We start from the raw sequence: 18293 nt of genomic DNA, 5'->3' as shown, positions 1-18293 counted from the left end.
TCCAAAACCCCTCAAACTGTTGCTTTCAAAGTTGATTATACAAGTGACTGACAGTTAATATTGATCATGAGACTTGCAGCCTAATCTTCCTAACCAAAATGTATCAGGAAAAATTATAGTTTGAAATGACATTTTTTAAAGTGAGGCAAGAAATGTTTGGATTGGGATTTGGCAAGAGAGTTCTGGGTGTTTTCAGGCTGAGATTGTAAAGTTTGTTGAAATGGAAGAATGTAAAGTAGAGCTTTTTAGTACACCTATCCTGAGCTCCACTAAACTTTGTGAGAGATCAGGGCCAAGTTGTTCACAATATTTGACTGTAGAAAGGTTTTTATTTATCAGTATAATTATTTACTTAAATTCCTCCCTGTGATCTTTTCCTATTGCTCCACTTCTTCAGGGCCTGAGGCCATCCATCTCCAGAGAGTTACCTGGAACATAATTAGTTAATTACTTCGGTGGGAGGAGATGTCAGCTACAGAAAATTAGAGGCTGTCTTGGCTCAAGTCCTGGCTGACTGAAAACTGTCAGTCCTGTTTACAGTCCTGTTAAAGGGAAGCCCAAGAACTCTGTTATTTTGTCCATGCACCTACTGTTCTGAATGCCCATCTAGATTACTAGATTTAAGTTAGTTTGTAAATTCATAGGATTCTGTTGGTTTAAGGAGTACCAGGATAAATACCCAGACAGTGACCATACAAGTAATGTCCTTCACCAGCACAGCCATTTCTGTAGTGAGGTTTAATCCCTACATTAAAAGGATTGAACTGCTGAAGTGAGCATTGTAGGCTTGGTGTAAATTTTAAGTGTATAAATGCCCTTCTTGTTTCAGAAACATAATGTGATCTTAAGAGGACTGTATTTCAGTGCATCCTGCCTTCTTGTTTTTCAGACTTTGTATTGAATTGTTCTGAAAGGTTTGGGTAAGCTTCAGATATTTGTTTTTTCTTATAGGAGTGCTTAATGCTGCCCAGGTAGTACAGACAATGTAGAAGTGCATCTGAAGTTTGAACCTAGTGCATGCTATGTTGTTTCTCCTTCTGCACACATAGCTGCCATCAGTGTTATTAATGACTTTTGAAAAGGGGTTTTGCACCTGGGGTAGGTGACTGTAATTGGAGGCTGCTGGGAACAAAAGCAAACAGCAGTTTTTGCAAGATATAGAAAAAAAAAATAAAATGACAGATTGTAACAAAAGCAACTCAACTGCAATTTTCACACAGGGTAAGAAAGTGTATTACAGACCCAGTAAGGTGACTGTACATAGGAAACTTCACAGTTTCTCTTTCACTTTCAGAGAGTAGTGCTTATCAGCATTTGAAATGTGTATCAGCTGAATTTAAGATAAAGTCCTCGGAGTAGGAGGAGTGTAAAGACTTTGTAAAAGAGGGGGGATTCAAACGGAGGATAATTCTCTCTTCACTGGTCTTCACAGCCCTTCATTTTGAACCGATGATGACTTTTAATACTAGGATTATTGAAATGTCTATTCTAAGTGAAAACATTTCCCCAAATTTTTTTTTTTCCTGATTAAGTCCTAATTGGAAGGTATGCTCTTCTTTGTAGCATGTGCCTAGATGTTCTTTACCTTCCATTTGCCATTAATAGTGTGTGTTTGCTTCTGTCAACACTGCCAGAAGGCCCGCTGTGAAGGTGTTAACTGTTTGTTTGCTGTGAAACCTGCCTTTGCCCTCCTTGCCCCGGGATAGGGCTGTTAATACCTTTTATCAGGTCATATTTCAGCTGACTTGATACTGGCTGCCAATTGCTCTCCTCTCTCTCCCACAGACACACCACTTTCAGCGTGTCTCAGTTTGTGTTTTCATCCTTCCTTCTGTTTGTCCTAGATAAGTCTTTTCCTTTTTACCTCGTTGGTTTTTGCGCTGTCCCAGATGGGCTGAGCTCAGAAGTGTGGCCGATAGTGTAACTGTGTTTGCTGGCCTAAAAGGCAACAGAGATTCCTTGAGTGCTGCAGATTTGAAAGAAGAAACTTGAAGTACGGCTCACTGTTAACTTTTGCTTAGTGCAGGAGATGTTATCAAGTTTTTCCACTTATTTTTTTCTTACTAAGAGTGGAATCATTCCAGTTTGGTCTGTTGGCAGCGTTCTCACCTCAGTTGTGAAAGGGTGAAGTGAGAGAAAGCAACCCTGAACCTGCCAAGTTTGATTTAACTCTGAAATTAGCACTTTTTTAGACAAGGACTGGGTTAGATAAACTTCAGATAGTTTGATCCCAATAATTGGGTGGTTTAGATCCCTTTTGCAAGCTGAGGTGCTACTTGAAGGCAGCTCGGTAATACCTTGCAGTACAGCTTCACAGTTGAAACCTCAAAAGAGAGCTTGAAGTAGAAAGGAATAAAAATGCATGCAGTAAAGCTATTACAACTAATTTTAAAAAATGGAGTGGCAAATTGGAAAAGTAATATAGACTCGTTCTCTTAAGCATGTAGCTTCAGGGGACTGAAGGTCCTAATTCAATAACATGTAATTGCTTTTTGACAGTCCATTGTCAAAGCACTAATAAATGTTTTTAACTTTTTGCAGGTGTGTACAGAGTAATATTGTGTTGCTTACTCAAGCTTTCAGAAGGAAGTTTGTCATTCCAGATTTTATGTCGTTTACTTCCCATATTGATGAGCTATTTGAAAGTGCTAAAAAACAATCAGGAGGAAAGGTAACCTCTTTGTAAATTCAACTTCAAACTTCTGTAGATTTTCAGTATTAACCGAATGCATCATTTGTTAAGTAGACAGCTTTTTCTTAACATTCTTAGCAAAATTAAACTGGTAAAACTTGATGAAAGAGTTTTGATGTTCAGTTATGCCTGCAGTTTGTTAACTGTGTTAGAAATCCAGTTCACAGCTTCTAAGAATCTTGTGACATTTTGATGTTGGAATATGAAAATAGCCTTATTCTTTCTTTATTTTACATAAAGTATAAAACTGCTGTATAATTTGTCAGACTACAGTTAGGCTATAGAAAAATTATGCAGCTCTACACATCTGTCTGGATTGTGTGGCAAAAGTAATTGTTAATACTGCACATGGGTTACTAAATAAAATTTATTCTGGTACTTATTTTCAGTTAATCAGTTGAAAAATCCCAGAATGTGTTACAAAGAAAAAAATTTATATTATTTGAAAATTATGGACATGCTGTTATAGAGAATACAGATACCTCTCTGAATAACCTGAAAATTTTACCTAGAAAAAATGTTTTATTTGATAACGATCTAGTGAATATAATAATTTCTAATGAAATTTTAGATATACCAGGTGATAATTTGTAGAATAAATCAGTTGTGCCTTGTATATTCTTTCCATTGATATTTATTTTAATTAATGTAGAGTTAAGTATTTTGGATATTGTAATGTGTCTCTCTTTATTTCACACTGTGCTAGGTTGCTGACTATATTCCCCAGCTGGCCAAGTTCAGCCCCGATTTGTGGGGGGTGTCACTTTGCACCGTGGATGGACAGAGGTATATTGTAACTTCTACATTTTGTTCTTGGAATAGTTGAAGGAAAGGTAGAGGCCATGCTTCTGTAGCAATAATATTTGGAAGTTGAAAAGCTTTGTCTAATAGTACCTGTGCATCAAGCTGTATAACTTTCCGTGTAGGTCACAATGTACTTAAGTGTTAGCTCCTTCTCTGCATTTTAATGTTTTCACTGTAACATTGTTATATAATCTGTGTGTCACTGGAAAAGTGCAGATTCATCTTCTTTAAAAAGAAAATGGAGGTGTGGGCACTGGACAGAGCTGAATACAGTTTTGCTTTTCAGGTTTATCAAGCTTTCCCCTGCAGGGGTGTATGTAGGTCTTAGATCTAGGCAGAGTGATTTTATTTTTCTCAGTATTAGTAACTCAGAGTAGCAGAGACAGTTAGGAGCCTAGATGTAAAGGGATACCTTGCACCATCTAGCTGAGAAGTAACATGAGCCCTGTGTCTCCCTTTGTGAGTACACAATGCAAGGTGCTCATCAGCTCTGCTGGCCTGCAGTTTGCTGTGCTCCTACTGCAGGTTCTGGAGACTGTAATTTTTAGGTGTTGTGCTTGTGAATGGGGCATTCCTGAGAGCATCCACTTGCTTCTGGTGACTGTGGCTTGGAGTTCATTTTGGAGTTCATTTTGCCATGATCTGTTGAGATCCATATGTTTGCTGATAATTAGCCATATGTTCTGTAGTCTCAGGGGAGGAGCTGTAAAAGTGAGCAGAAGTATTTTTTTCATCTCCCTGTTTAAAGGTCTGAATTAGAATCTATTAATAGTAAAAAACCTTATACTTTAAATTGACATTTTGCTTTGTTTTGGATATTATGGGTTAATTAAAGTTCTTATAATTCTAATTTTTGTAATGCCTAATGTTGTGTAATGTTAGCTTTTATAATTTCAGAATGGTATTGTGATTTTCAGTGAAGCCTTCTTGTGTTTTCTGCAAAGAACAGAAGCAAATCCACTCCTGATTTTGCCATCAGACAAGTGGCTGCTTCAAGCCTTTTGCTCTCTCTAGATGTGGCATATGCTGCTTGCATGAGTCACTCTTTGGTGCAGTCTGACAGAGATGCTGAAAGTAAACTTTCCAAAAGATAGCATGTAATAAATGCTATATCTTTGCCATTATTAAAGGCAATGTAAATATGGCCATTTGATTGTTGTTCTCAAATGGCAGAACCAAGCTGTAGCTCATCTTTGTTTATATAGACATAAATCAGTATAGTGGCTCTATCTGGGTCAGCTGCACCCTGCTGAGTATGTGGGTTGCAATTGAGTAGGATAGGTGTAAGACCAGGGGTTTGAGGTGGTTTGTTTGCTCTGGTACAAACCCATTTCTGAACTTGTTTTGATTTTGTTACCTCTGCAGTAGTCAGCAACTGACTTTGTTATGCTTGGCTTATGGAGTCAGTTGCTAAGACCTCTAAATCTCATTATTATGTTCTTTACCATCAGACTCAGTAATAATATGCTTTGGCTTTTTGGGGTGGTTTTTTTAATCCTTGTATGTTGAAGGATAGATGAAGCATTTAACAGTTTAACACTCTACTGCCACAGCTGACAAACAGGATATTTCAAGCCTCTTTCTCTGTGTTTTTCCCAGGCATTCTGTGGGTGATACCAAAGTTCCATTTTGTCTCCAGTCCTGCGTGAAGCCTCTGAAATACGCGATTGCTGTCAATGACCTTGGCACAGAGTATGTGCACAGATACGTTGGTAAAGAGCCCAGTGGATTAAGATTCAACAAATTGTTCCTGAATGAAGATGGTAAGAGATACATTATACTTAATAATGCAAATACTCAGGTTTAGGAAATTATGAGGCAAGCCTACACATTTTTTTCAGTCTTTTTGATTTTATGGTATCCTCTTAAATATTATATTTATATGTTTTGTCTTATTACTAGGCAGGGTCTCAGAATATTTTGCCATCAGCAAGGTAGACTTGGTCTTTGTTAGTCACTTTTGCCTAATTTAGAATGCTAGTGAAAGATGTTTTATTGCTTCTATTCTATTGGCCAGTTACTAAGCTGTAGGAAAACCCAAAGAGTTTTAACAGTGCAGGCATTTGAAATTTATTTTTATTTAGTTGAGTTGGTAGCAAGAGTTCCTTAATCTAGGCTTCTGTAAAATGGTGGTGAAAGAATCAAAGATGTTAAATTGATTTTAAAAAACATATCACTTCTCAACTTTCTGAGAAGCAGGTGCTGGTGCCAAAGGCCAGCACTGACTAGTTTCCAGAAGGCGAAATCTTCCCACAGTTTATTCTAAATGGAATTTCACTACTGATTCAAAACAATGTGTTTATTTTTTTCCCTTTGGCAGGATTATTTTAGCAAGAATTTATTTTACAGCACTTACCTAGATTATTTCTTTTTCATATTATATTGATTTTTAAGCATGGAAATGTTTTTTTTTTTTTAATTTTATGGGAAAAATTTGAGAAAGATGAGTCATGTAGCCTTAGAGGAAATAGTGGATGTTATCTCTGAAACACAAATGTTTCTTCCAGTGGGTTTCTCTCAGTAAAAGAACAGACAATGTTTCTGTTGCCATGGTATTGCAATTAATATTTAATTACTAGCGTAAGGCTTGGATGACATTTTTGCCAAGGACTGTATTGAATTCTGCCTTAAATATCTGTAATATTTAATATATTAATGATACCTAATTATACTGATTATGTTTTAAATAGGTGCAAATGATTTACATAAAAAAATATTTATTTATACCTTAAAATCCTCTTTCCATACTTAAATTTAAAATATATCTTTGCAATTTATTTCTTCTCTTTCATTATGTTAGTAAATGGTGATGAAAAACCAATGTAGGAATACGTTGCCAAGAAAGGATTAAGCATTTCAAGTTATGCTATCTTGTTTTTCCAAATACAGTGTTATACAGTGTGGAGACTTGTCTTTCATATCCTACAAAAGCTCTACTATAAAAAAAGCTTTGATGGTGCTGAAAATTGCCTCTTAATTCCTTTGAACTAATATAGATGTTCTATATTTTCTCTTTTTAATAACATGACAAAGTGTAGTAATTTTTTTTTCCTTATATTACTACTTTTAAAATTGAACTATTGGAGAAGGTGAATTGTTGGGCTGTGGTCTTTTACATTACTGTTATACTTCAGGAGTGTTTATAAGGCTGTTATGCATAAGAGAATTTGAACAATTGAAATTTTGACCAATGAACATGAAATTAATAGAGAAGACTTAATTGACATGATAGAAAATTTAGTTTTTAAGTATGTGCTTTTTTGTGGCTGATAGACATGAGAAAAAAAGTGCTGGAACTGACCTCTTTTCCAGATGGCCCCTTTTACAGTCCTTAAGAAAAGACTAAAACAGAAAATAGAAGTCTAATAAATAGAAACGTTTCAGTAATAGTGAGAGAAAGGAAGGTTGAGTTTCTCCAAGTAAAGGAAGAGGAGGGAAGAGAAGAATTTAAAAGATTAAATCTACTCTTGTAGATTTAAACCACTGTTTGAACTTCAGATATGTGGAGTATTTGTCAGTTTGACCATCCATAAATACTTTGAAGACCAGATTAGAAAATAAAAAAAAAAAGGGTGCTTAATCTATTTACTTTCTAATATTCAGACGTAGCTAAATTTTGTGTTTGTAATCCAGATTTTATTTAAGTGATACACAGGTGTTTGAAAACTGTTTATGCATCTGAAGGTGTTTTTTCTCTACTAACTCTATGGAAGATTCCTAAAACAGGACATTCTTGCATTTCATTGTTTAGCAGAATTGAGATTCAAGCTGGAAAGAATGAAGAATATATTAAGACAGTTATAAATTATAGCAAAAAATGCCAATTTACAACAAAAAGCTGTTGCTGTGTTTTGAGTATGATCTGTGCTTTGCCATGGAAATTTGGAAACTTGTGCAGGCTTATGAAAATTGACTTTTAAAACTTGTTTTTGTAGATTGACTGATAGCCATAGATAGCTAGGTGCCATTGACCATTGTGCAGTTTTTGAATCAGTATTTTTTCAGATTTGGAGGTAAAAGAACAGCAAATAAAAATTCAAACCTGTCATGGTATTAATGTATTGAGAATTGTTTGAGGTTTTCAGATACCACAATGCTCAGAAGTCAACATCCTAGTTAAAAGGCACATCAAAACTGTTAGTTATAAAAGAAAAGGGTAATTTGTGGAAGGTAGATTATTTGGGAAAAGTAAGATGGCTGGTGAGAGGTTTTTTAGAAAAAGGAGATACAAAAGAGGGTGATTTATTCAGCAACCAAGAACGACTTGGGAATGCAGAGATACTGTTAATATGGAGATCAGTGGGGAAAAAGGAAAGTGTGAGTGTAGCAGGTATGTGCAAGTCAGCTATGTAGTAAGTTAAATTCTTAAATGAGGAGGATTTGTAATTTTCAAGGAAAGAATATATCCCAAACCAAGTAATTTACTGGATTGTTAAGTATCATAAGGCTGAGTAAGCTGTAAAATAAGCTGTAAAATATTGTGCTCAGAATGATAAAATATTGTGTATAGTGCTGGATTACAGTGTTTCAAAAATGTTTAAGATGATATAATTTCTATTCTGTAATAGTAGCTTTTCAGTCTTAAATCTTCATACTTAAATCTGGAATACTTTTTCGCTTAGGCACTTGACTGGTTTTGTTTGACAGTCGTGTCTTGGAATATATTTGTAATTGAAAACTTTATTTCACAGACAGACCTCATAACCCTATGGTGAATGCTGGAGCAATTGTGATCACATCTTTAATCAAGGTAAAAAGTTAATTTTTAGTTTCTCTCTGAATATTTTAGTAGAATGTAGAGAAAATGTCTTGTGCAGATTATAAACTGTATTTGGTTTTTGTCTGCAATATCTGATGGCACTTTACTCACTGGCAGGTAGACAAGCTCTGATATTTTGGGAATTGTAACCCTTGAAATGAATGCAGTGTTAGAATAGTAGTTTCTAACAAGTATCAGGGCATCTGCAAAACTCTTTTTCCTTGATGGTATTAGATTTGTTTCCTATTTTAGCTGCACAGCACTTGATATTCTCTTGAGAGTGTTGCCTTCTACTTGTTAATTGCTGAGGAAGTACATTTCTCAGGAATATAATTGATAGAACTCAGAAGTACATTTCTGAGACTCTAAGTGCTCTTAAAGAGCATAAAGTTACAAGAGTATTTCTTGCAGTGCAGAAGAAATGAAAGATGCTCTAATTTGTACAGGAGCAATGCTGCTATATTTGAATGTCAGTCTTATGTTGAATTTGTGTGTTATTAACATCCTGCACCACTAAATTATGTTGAGCTTCTGTGGTACATAGTTGCTATTGGGATGTAAGTGTGCTTTCATGAACAAGAGTTTGAAAACAGGTGCTTATTTTGCCAAGCACACCAGGTCTGAATGACTTTACATCTTCAGTCCATAATCTCGATCCTTTTGGAAAGCTGTATTTTATGTTTTTCCTAGAACAGCTGTATAAATGTCTTGAAGTTGCTAATGTCATAAACTCTATGTAATGTTAATGCTTGCCAGATGCTTGACTTGTATTTTCTGCTGGTTTTAGTAGCCACAGGTACAAAAAATTAATTTTTTTTTCTTAAGGGTACCTGCATAGAGTTCTGGGGAACTTGTCAGTCCCCTGGAATTTTTGAGTAGAAAACTTGATACTGTTACTTCAGAGCTCTAAGAGTCTTGTTTACAACTTGTTTCTTGGTTGCATTTCCAAGTCCATTAGCTACAGTGTGTTTCCTACCCCCTATTTCCAAAACATTGATTTTAAAATTACTTAGATCGTGATTTTCTGTTATTTTATATTTAAAGAAGGTGTAAGAACTCCTGCTTAAAGACATTTATCTTTGATAGCTGTAGGTGAAAGAAAATGGCCTTAAGTATGACAGGTAAATTTATTCACATTTAATATTTTTTAAAGGTTGACTGAGCATTGAAATTCACTTGGATAATAGTGAATTTTAAAATCTGACTTAACACATTTGTCTGAAATGTTAAAATGTTAGTCCAACTCCAACATGCCCTACTGATCCTAAGGCAAAACAAAAGCACGTGCCTCTTGTAGAAGGCACGCAGTTCTTGCTAAATGGTGTACTTCTGAATAGATCACATGGATTTGTTTAATGCATGCAGCTGTGGTATTTGTTAGAAGGACTGGGGATTGCTTCTGCTGGGTGGCTTTTTTTTAACTTTTATTTGGTTTTTTTCTGTAATAAAGAGTATTGCATTGCACTAACATTTCTGCATGTGGTAACTGCACGTCTGGTGGACACGTGTCTGACTTATCACACCATTATTTGTTCTCAGTGTGATTAAAATGTAGATGTTCTGTACTGCTTTCACTAAGATACCATTTATCACTTGAATAACTAACCAAACTAAATATGTTCTGAAGACAATTACATAGCGGGTCACCAGTACAAAACTACTTAGTACTTGTAATTTTTGTGAAGTAACTTTACAATCTGCAACTTAACATTATTGCTACTAACCAGTGAATGACATAATTCACATTTGTATTTGATCTAATATCAAACTTACCTTTTTTTCTGAAAAAGGTGGCTTCATTAACTCATGTTTTGCCCTCAATTCCTCTGCATTTATTCATTTTATTTAAGGTGTTAGTTGTCTTGAAAACAGTGTATGGCTCTTAAAGTACAAGAAAATTTAAATTCACAGTGTATTGCAGATTTATCTAACAATAGCATGTTAACAATTGCAGAGAGATTGTTGCTGTATTTCATGGTTAAGAATGCTTTTACCTCCTCCTTTCTCAGAGAGAGATTCATTATCTCTCTCTGAGAAATGGATCTAAGAACTCTTTCAGTGTCCTCATACATTGTACTGAGTTGAGCAGCTGTTAGTAGATGTGATCTTGCTGTCCTTGGAGCCTGGCACAGGTTGTGACTGTGGATGAGGGATGATGCTTGGAGTAATCTCTATCAGAATATATTAACATGTAGTATGTTTACATTTTAGGGGTAAAAAAGGCTCTTAGCATCACATAGCCAGTTCTGTGTGCTGTCAGAATTTGGTGTTCTGCCCTGAACCAGATCAGGGACCTAAACTGTAAAGTTACATTGCTTTGCAATCCATAGTAATGAATAATTAGGGGTATGTGCATGTTAAGTTACACGTTTGTCTGAGTTACTTAGGCATGGCTGTATCCTACTCCTGCCATCTTAAGTGATTTTCCAACTGCCCTGTGTTTGGGACTGTGCTGTGTTTACATTTTGGTGCCTTAACCCCTGCCCCTGTTCTAATTGTACCTGCATTACACTCCACAGACTGTTCCAGCAGTTTAAAGCATGTGTCTACAATAAAAATGCTTTAGCAAAAGGGCATCCTGCAGGTCACTTTTAATGAAATAAAGTTTAAAAAAAGCCTGCTGAGGACCTTTTCCCTTTTGGATAGTTGTACAGCCATTTGCCTGTGTTGCTGGTTATATAAATGGCATAGTTACAACAATTTTCAAATAATTTTTATCAAAAGAAAATTGTAGTGGCCATTACAGGAGTTTATGGAAAAGTGGTGTGAGATAAAACAGTAATTTTTATTGTGTCTCCAAGGAAATACAGGTGCTTGAAAAAAGGTGATTCAGCTCCTGTATGGATTTAGTACAGATCCAGTGCAGCTTTCTGTACATCACATTGGCTGGGAAAAGTCTTTATTGCCTGTAGTATGGAAAGATTTTACTGCTTTGGTCTCTTAAGTTTTCTTAAACCTTAAACTCAATTCTCAAAGCTTGTCAACTGCAGGAATATCAGTGGTTTTGTCAGGAACTTCCCACTTCCACATTACCTTTACTGACTGCCACATTAGAAGTGCAGGTGAGAGGAGGAGTTCAGAGAGAAATATGTGGAAGAAGGCAGATGGCTGTGGGTGGAATCACCAGAGGACAAGGGATTAATCTGAAGTTGTTTTTATTGTATGCTTTAACATTCCATCTGTAGACAAAAGTTCTCCTGACCTAACAACAAAGGTTCAGGCAAATACAGCATCCTTAGATCTTCCAAGTGCTGGCAGCCACATGCAGGACCTTAGTGGGGACTGGAATGCTCATTGAAGGGAGCTGTGCTGTGGTCTTGAATTATGTGGGAAGCATTTAGACACGTTGGCAATAGCAAAATTCATAGCTGTTGCAAAAAATTTGGTGTACAAAAAAATGAAAATGCTGATCTTTCTCACCCTAAGAAAGCGTTAGTTCAATGGAAGCTTATTTTTTTAATATAAAACATGGAGAGAGTTGTGATATATTTAAGAACTTTCTAAATATGCTGATAAATCACAAAATAAATGAGGTGTAGAGTGGTAGAAAAAACATGTCTTGCTGTGCCAAGGGTCTGTTTGCTGTCAGGATTCAGTTTTTAGGAAACCTATGCAGTTACAGTTCAGTACTTGAGAGGTGGGAAAATGCATGGTTTATTTGACAATACAATTACAATAAATAGTACTGTTTTAGCTTAATTGCTCTCTGCTGCCACTGGAGTTATCCTTCCTGAGAGACTGATGTGTAAATGTGCATACAAACCACTTTACAACGTGTTGGTGTTGTGATCTTCACTTTGGTGACATTGCCTCTCTTCCTAGGTTACTAATTTGGGATAGAACTTACATCCATGTTCCTCTCCACTTTTTATTAAAACTCAAGTATATTGGATGCTATCTGACATAGAAGATGTAGTAGGTTCTGTGAAATAACATGTGTCAAGTGGTCACACTTGCACAGAAGTGAAGGATACAAAATAAAAATCTTACAGGTGTTTGAAATTTTGATCGTGTTGGTCTTAGGTCAAATCCTGTCTGTCACAGTGTACTCTCAAGTATTTCAGAGCTGAAAATGGTACACTAAGCTGTGAAGACATCAGTTCTCACAGAACAGGACCATCTTAACAAATAAAATATTAAAAGTGTGTAAGCAGAGAAAGCTAAAATAAAGACATTAGTAGTTAACTTCATGAAAAATGTGGACGTGTTTAAAAAAGTTCTCTTGCACTCTGACATAGAATTATGATTTTTTTGTTTCTGGATATTTCCATCACAGTATAGTGTTAGATAATAAATTCAGCTTTAAATTTTCCAGAAATTAATTTTTAAATGATCTTCTATTATTAGAAGATTATAAACTTCTCATGCTGCAGGTATTTTTATTAGCTTTCCTTAGGCTCAAAATTGAGAAATTGCTATAATGAGAGACTCGTGGTAAGAGCTTATATGGCCTAACCATAGGAACAGTGTTGATCAATGAAAAGTGGTTAATATTGACTACTTTTCTGATAAATTTTGCCTAATTTTGTTGTTGCAAGCTCTGGTAAGTATCCATGGGTCTCTCTTTCTTATGTAGACATGTGGCCTTTGCAACTGTTTGTATGTTTTAGTAGAAATAGAAGTAATACAGTACAAGTACCTTTTAAAAAAAAAAAAAAGGGAAGATCACTAAAACCTGACACAGTCAAAAAATTCAAATTTATGATTGACAGCCATAGTGTCCATTGGGGTTTTAAGTGTTTACAAAACTGTATTGAGCTGTCTTCTGAAAGTTTGAATTTTCTGCCTATCAAACTGCTTCAGTCTTAACATTGTAAATTTAATTTTGTATTCATTTAGAAATGTTTATTCATATGCATATACACACAAGCATGTATGAGTGTGTATATGAACATGTTCCAGTAAATGTACAATGTGTTTGTGGAGTTTAGTGCATGGAATATTTTCTTTGATGTTCTAGACAGGTTGAATTGCACCTGAACTTTAAAAAAGCTATTTAAGAAATATTGTGCCCCCAAACTCGCAGGTTTATACAGTCAAGCTTAAAATAAGAAGCACTTGTGGAAGAACAGAAGTTCCCTTGTCCCTTATATTTGTTTTAATTATTATGGAAAAGCTGCTCAGTACTCTGAATGTTAGGATTTTATATTTGCAATTGAATTTTAATCATAGAATGTGTGTTGCCACTGTGTCTCTCCAGCTTTTTAGGAGGAGCAGGACACCTCTGTCAGCTGCTGAAGAGGGGAAATAATCTCTTGGGGTTTTTAGTCATCATGCGTATGGAAGCAGAGTTTCTTATTTCAGTGACACGCTGTAGTCAATCCCTGCTGAGGTCTCCATCCTGTGATTGCTTGAGCAAATAGTTCAGGTGTATGAGCAGTCTGCTTTCAGTGGCAATGCTTTTGTGTGTGCTGTGAGATACCTCTGCAAGGGCGTGGAACATCAAGGACTAGAAACTCATCGTCTGGCTTAGTGTGCAGAAGATTTTCCTCCCCAAATACTAGTTGGGAACTTTAAAAGGAACCTTTTTTATAAGAAGTCAATGTGGGAAAAGTTTGCATTGAGTCTTTTGCCCACCAATTTTATGTGCTGCTGGTAAAGCCATGTTTTTGTTGAGGGAATATTTTTTTCCACTGAGCAGAACAAAAAAGTGAAGTATTATGTATTTATATTTTTGCAGAAAGCATGATCCCTTTCTCCCTCTTTTCTTTTTTTTTTGACAAAAGAATCTGTTTCAATTTATTATACATGTCTAACCATACAATTATCAATGCAGCATCCCATAACTAATGCTGACCCACTTTCCCAGAAAAAGATGTTCATTGTGCATTTGAAAGGTTAAAAAGGTTTTTGTGGTTTAAATGTTGTTACATATTTTACAGCATTAGGATCTATGGAATATTTTGACAACTGCAACAGTTCAATGAAGTTGGTAATTTCTTCTTTTAATTATTTTTCATTGAACAGATTTGGAGTTAAATTTTTAAGCTTTGTGTTCTGGTATATTATACAGGAACATTTTGATGAAATGTATCATGCATTTTTTTATCTAATTGAAAATTAGCTAGAGTTTATTGCCTTTAGGAGTAAGGTTACTAGCCTTTAAACAGAAGGTAACCACTGGCACATAATTTTGAGAGAACAGTGTGGTGTTCCTTTCACCAGTGATTGTACGTGTGTGTCTGCACATCCTCTTGTAGATGAGCTGAAGCATGGGCTTCCAAGATTTCCTGCAACACCCTGATCCACATACAGAGTGGGAAATGAGACAGGCTTGATGCATTTCATTAAGTAAAACACTGGTTGATATAAAGCTTCCGTTTTTTCCACTTTCTTCCCCATCCCCACACTAAACACAGTACAAGTACTGTCTTGAATTGTTTGAGATTGGTTAGAGTCTTGTTATTCTAAATAGAATGTCTTTAATATTAAAATTTTGTATTCAAACATCTTCTCCAGATACATTGTTTCCACTTGTGTATGCGATGCCATTGGTTTTTAAACTTCCTCCAAAAATTCTACTTGGCTACTTAAAAAAAATCTAAAACTCTCCCCAGTGGACCATGTGCTATTTTTTACCTCCCACTCCTCTTTGAATTTGTGAAAGGTCACCTGTCAGAGACCTCTAAAAAATTAATGTCTTTAACTGGCAGCTAGTAAATTTGAGGATGTTCTTGAATGAGGGAGGGGAAAAAAATTACTCAAAATAACAACCCTCATCCTCCCTGAAAAACCCAAACCAAGCCCACCCTAAGAATTAAGTTCCACTGTCATCCTTGTTAAGTTGGGTTTAGGTTTTCCTGTACATTGGTAGCACAATGTACAGGATGTGCCCTATGATGTGAAATTCTATTTTTCTAGCTGTTTAACAATTTTTAATGGGTAGGACATTAATCAGATATTTTTAAATTAATTTCATTTATTTGCATAGTTAGGGTACCACTTCATTTTAAGTCTTCAGTCTAAATTCCTAGTATGGGCACTGACTGTGGAAATATTTTAACTGAAGTAGCCTGAAACTCCCTATGCTCAGCTCTGTTGGTAATATGAGAATACCTTTGCCTTGCTAATCTGTAAAAAGTTAGTGTTTTTCCTGCAATTATTCTGTTTGTAGTTACTTTTGTATTTTTTTGCTTTAGCTACTGCATTTACTTATGCTAAGCATGTAAAGTTGAATAGAGAGCACTTAAAATAAAACATACCTTTTCCAATTTAAATTAATCTCCAGCATCCAGGTGTTTAAGATGCATAGGATTATTTAAATGATAATTAAAGATTTACTTATCTAACATTTAAATTTTTTCATTAATCTATGTAGTGAGTGTAGTACCTTATTCTTAATTAGACTCATATCTTAGTTATGTGCATTAAAATCCTAATACTGTTAAGTGAAGTAACTTTGTTCCTTTGTTAACAATTTTTGTAAATTATTTTTTCTTTTCTTGCAGCAAGGAGCAAATAATGCAGAAAAATTTGACTACGTAAGTTAACATTATAGCTACTCTTTTTTAACTAACTTCAGTGCTAAAAGTTTCAAGATGGCAAGGGAATTGATATTTTAGTAATAACCTGGCTTTTGTCTTTGTAGATGTACTCAGTTGTTTAAACATTTAGTGATTTGTATTGCATTTCTAAAATGCTGTTGTAAGATTTAGGGTAAAGATGGGTTGCAAGTTCATAGTCTTTTAATGTGTAAAAATCTTGCTTTTCCTTGTCTTTGTCCCTGCCAGGTGATGCAGTTCATGAATAAAATGGCTGGTAATGAGTATGTTGGATTCAGTAATGCTACGTAAGTATTTTTTATTCACTTCCTAAGGTTAGGTGGAAAGTGGTTCAGCTGATAACTGTCATTTTGAGCTTATGGCAAAGTTCAGTTATTTACATTTCAACCAGCATTTCATCCCTTTTATTGGAGGGTGTCTTTCACTTAACAATTTACAACCAAAGTTGTGCATGTCTCTGACATTGGTGGGGCAAAATTTCACCTAAAAGTGTTGGCTACCTCTTTGAAAATTGTCATTATTCTGTCTTAGTGCTCTGTTGGTGCTATGGCAATGAGAGCTGTAAGTGCAACTCTACTCTTCCTGGCATTCATATTAAAAATTAAACTCTGCATGTTGGTGGCTGCATAGCAAATGTTTAGGAAGCGTAGTTGGACTAGGACTCCTTCTGCTTTTTTATTTTGCATATTAAATTCTTTTCCCAAACAAACAGTTCCCCTCATCAATTCAGTGTGTAGCATTCCAGAAACCTTGAGAGCTTTTTCAGGCAGCACAGGGTAAATCATGAAGATTCCCTTTAGCAGACTCAGGTTGCCAGCTGCAATGCACGTGCAGAGGTGTTTTCCTGAGCTTTGTCTCAGTGGAAGGTGTGTGCTGCAGAAGGAACCAGGCAGGTGCTCCTCCTTTAGGGTTCCTCCTTTCCTCAGTCATCCCAGTGAGGAGTGCAGCCAGTTGTCTGTCCTGCTGGGTGACCTCCACATTGCTGTGCTTGGGCAGGGAATGGTGACCCTTCCACTGTCCCAGGGTGGGGTGGTCCATTCCACTCTGGCCTGTTTAGAAATGCTTCCAAGATTGGGATTTCACCTTCCTTTGCCTTCTCTCCAAGTCAGCTTGTGTTGTGCAGGTAACCAGTGCTGTGTGCCTTGGATGTCAGTGCTGATTCACTCCAGCTGAGTGAGCTGGGACCAGCTGCTGTGGCCACTTCTGTGCCATTAGGAGAACAGTTGTGTTCAGAAGTGATGACTCCTTTACATGGAATTTTACTGAATTACATTCTACATCTTGAGTTCAGTGGTTTTGGGGGGTTTTTTGGAAAGTCTGACATGTTGCCTTGTCTTTTTTTTTTTTTTCTTTTTTTCTCTTTTAGGTTCCAGTCTGAGAGAGAGAGTGGAGATAGAAACTTTGCAATTGGCTATTACTTGAAAGAAAAAAAGGTTATTTTTTTTTTCTTAAGTGTATTTTGGAGGTGATATGCTGGGTTTTATTTGTAGTCTGTGAAGACTTTTATTTTATGTGCAGTATGGCACACATTCATACTGGATATATCTTATCAGTGTTATTCAAATGCTGTCATTTAAAAAGTGTGATATTTATGCCATTCTAATAAAATACCTCTAAATATTTTTCTGTAACATAGCCATGGTAATTTGTTTCTTTGTTGTAAAAAGTGTAATCTGTGCTATAGAGGTGACTTTATAAAACTCCTTGATGCATTTTTCCATTTCCTTATTTAAAGATGTTGAAAACCATAGTGAAAAATCTTTTAGTACCTAGTTCATTGATAATGCTGCACTGTGTTATTTTTAAGTCTGATGTCATTAAGTATTTCTACTTACTACATTTAAATGTTTATATTAAAATACACCTAATGCTTAGTATGCTGACAACAGTATAGCTAAAGTAATATCTATCCAAAAGTGATACTTGAAAGAAATAATTTTATTTAAAGAGTCTTTATTTTTCTTCCTCAGTGCTTTCCTGAAGGCACGGATATGGTTGCTATACTAGACTTCTATTTTCAGGTAACTGACATTAAAATTGAGACTCCCTGTAGGCTTAGAATTGCCATTATAAGCAGTAGAAGCTGATTTGTGCCTAGACATTGAGGCTTTGATGACGTGCAGTTAAATGTCAGCTTCTCTGTAACTCTGGAGATGACAGATGTATGTTTGATGTACCCAGATTTGCCTTTGTTTAGGTGATCTACTCAGGTGTCTTTGTTGCTAATACAAACTAGCAATAGTCTTTAAACCACTTGAGATTGGAAGCTTGAAATGTCTTGTATGACTTCAGTGAGTTTGACAAAACACTTCCTCTTTGTGTTGCTGCTTCTTACGGTGCTGTGGAGTAGCTTGCCCTCTGTGTAAGTGGAGAGTGCATGCTGAGCTGTAGGCTCGAGGGAGTGCTACAGGGGGAGTCATGGGAACCTCCTTTTGGTTTCATTCAATGCTTTGGAGTAAGAATATATATTTTTTTTTTCTCCCCCTCCCCCCTTTTTTATTCTTTTTCACTTTCAGCAAGTTATTTACAACTGTCA

General features: G+C 35.8%; 1 protein-coding gene across 2 annotated transcripts in view; it reads left to right on the top strand.

The window, feature by feature from the left end:
* The window catches only part of GLS (glutaminase), a 59640-nt gene that overhangs the window by 11426 nt on the left and 29921 nt on the right, over positions 1-18293 (top strand). For both annotated transcript variants that reach the window (XM_059853422.1, XM_059853423.1), the window contains exons 4-11: positions 2542-2671; positions 3399-3478; positions 5096-5259; positions 8188-8246; positions 15704-15736; positions 15986-16044; positions 17124-17190; positions 17728-17778. In XM_059853422.1, the coding sequence (XP_059709405.1) occupies positions 2542-2671; positions 3399-3478; positions 5096-5259; positions 8188-8246; positions 15704-15736; positions 15986-16044; positions 17124-17190; positions 17728-17778 (643 nt within the window). The remainder of the gene's footprint in view (positions 1-2541; positions 2672-3398; positions 3479-5095; positions 5260-8187; positions 8247-15703; positions 15737-15985; positions 16045-17123; positions 17191-17727; positions 17779-18293) is intronic.

The sequence above is a fragment of the Haemorhous mexicanus genome, chromosome 8, assembly GCF_027477595.1.
Source record: "Haemorhous mexicanus isolate bHaeMex1 chromosome 8, bHaeMex1.pri, whole genome shotgun sequence".
Classification (NCBI taxonomy): domain Eukaryota; kingdom Metazoa; phylum Chordata; class Aves; order Passeriformes; family Fringillidae; genus Haemorhous; species Haemorhous mexicanus.
This window is presented reverse-complemented; position numbering and strand designations above follow the sequence as displayed.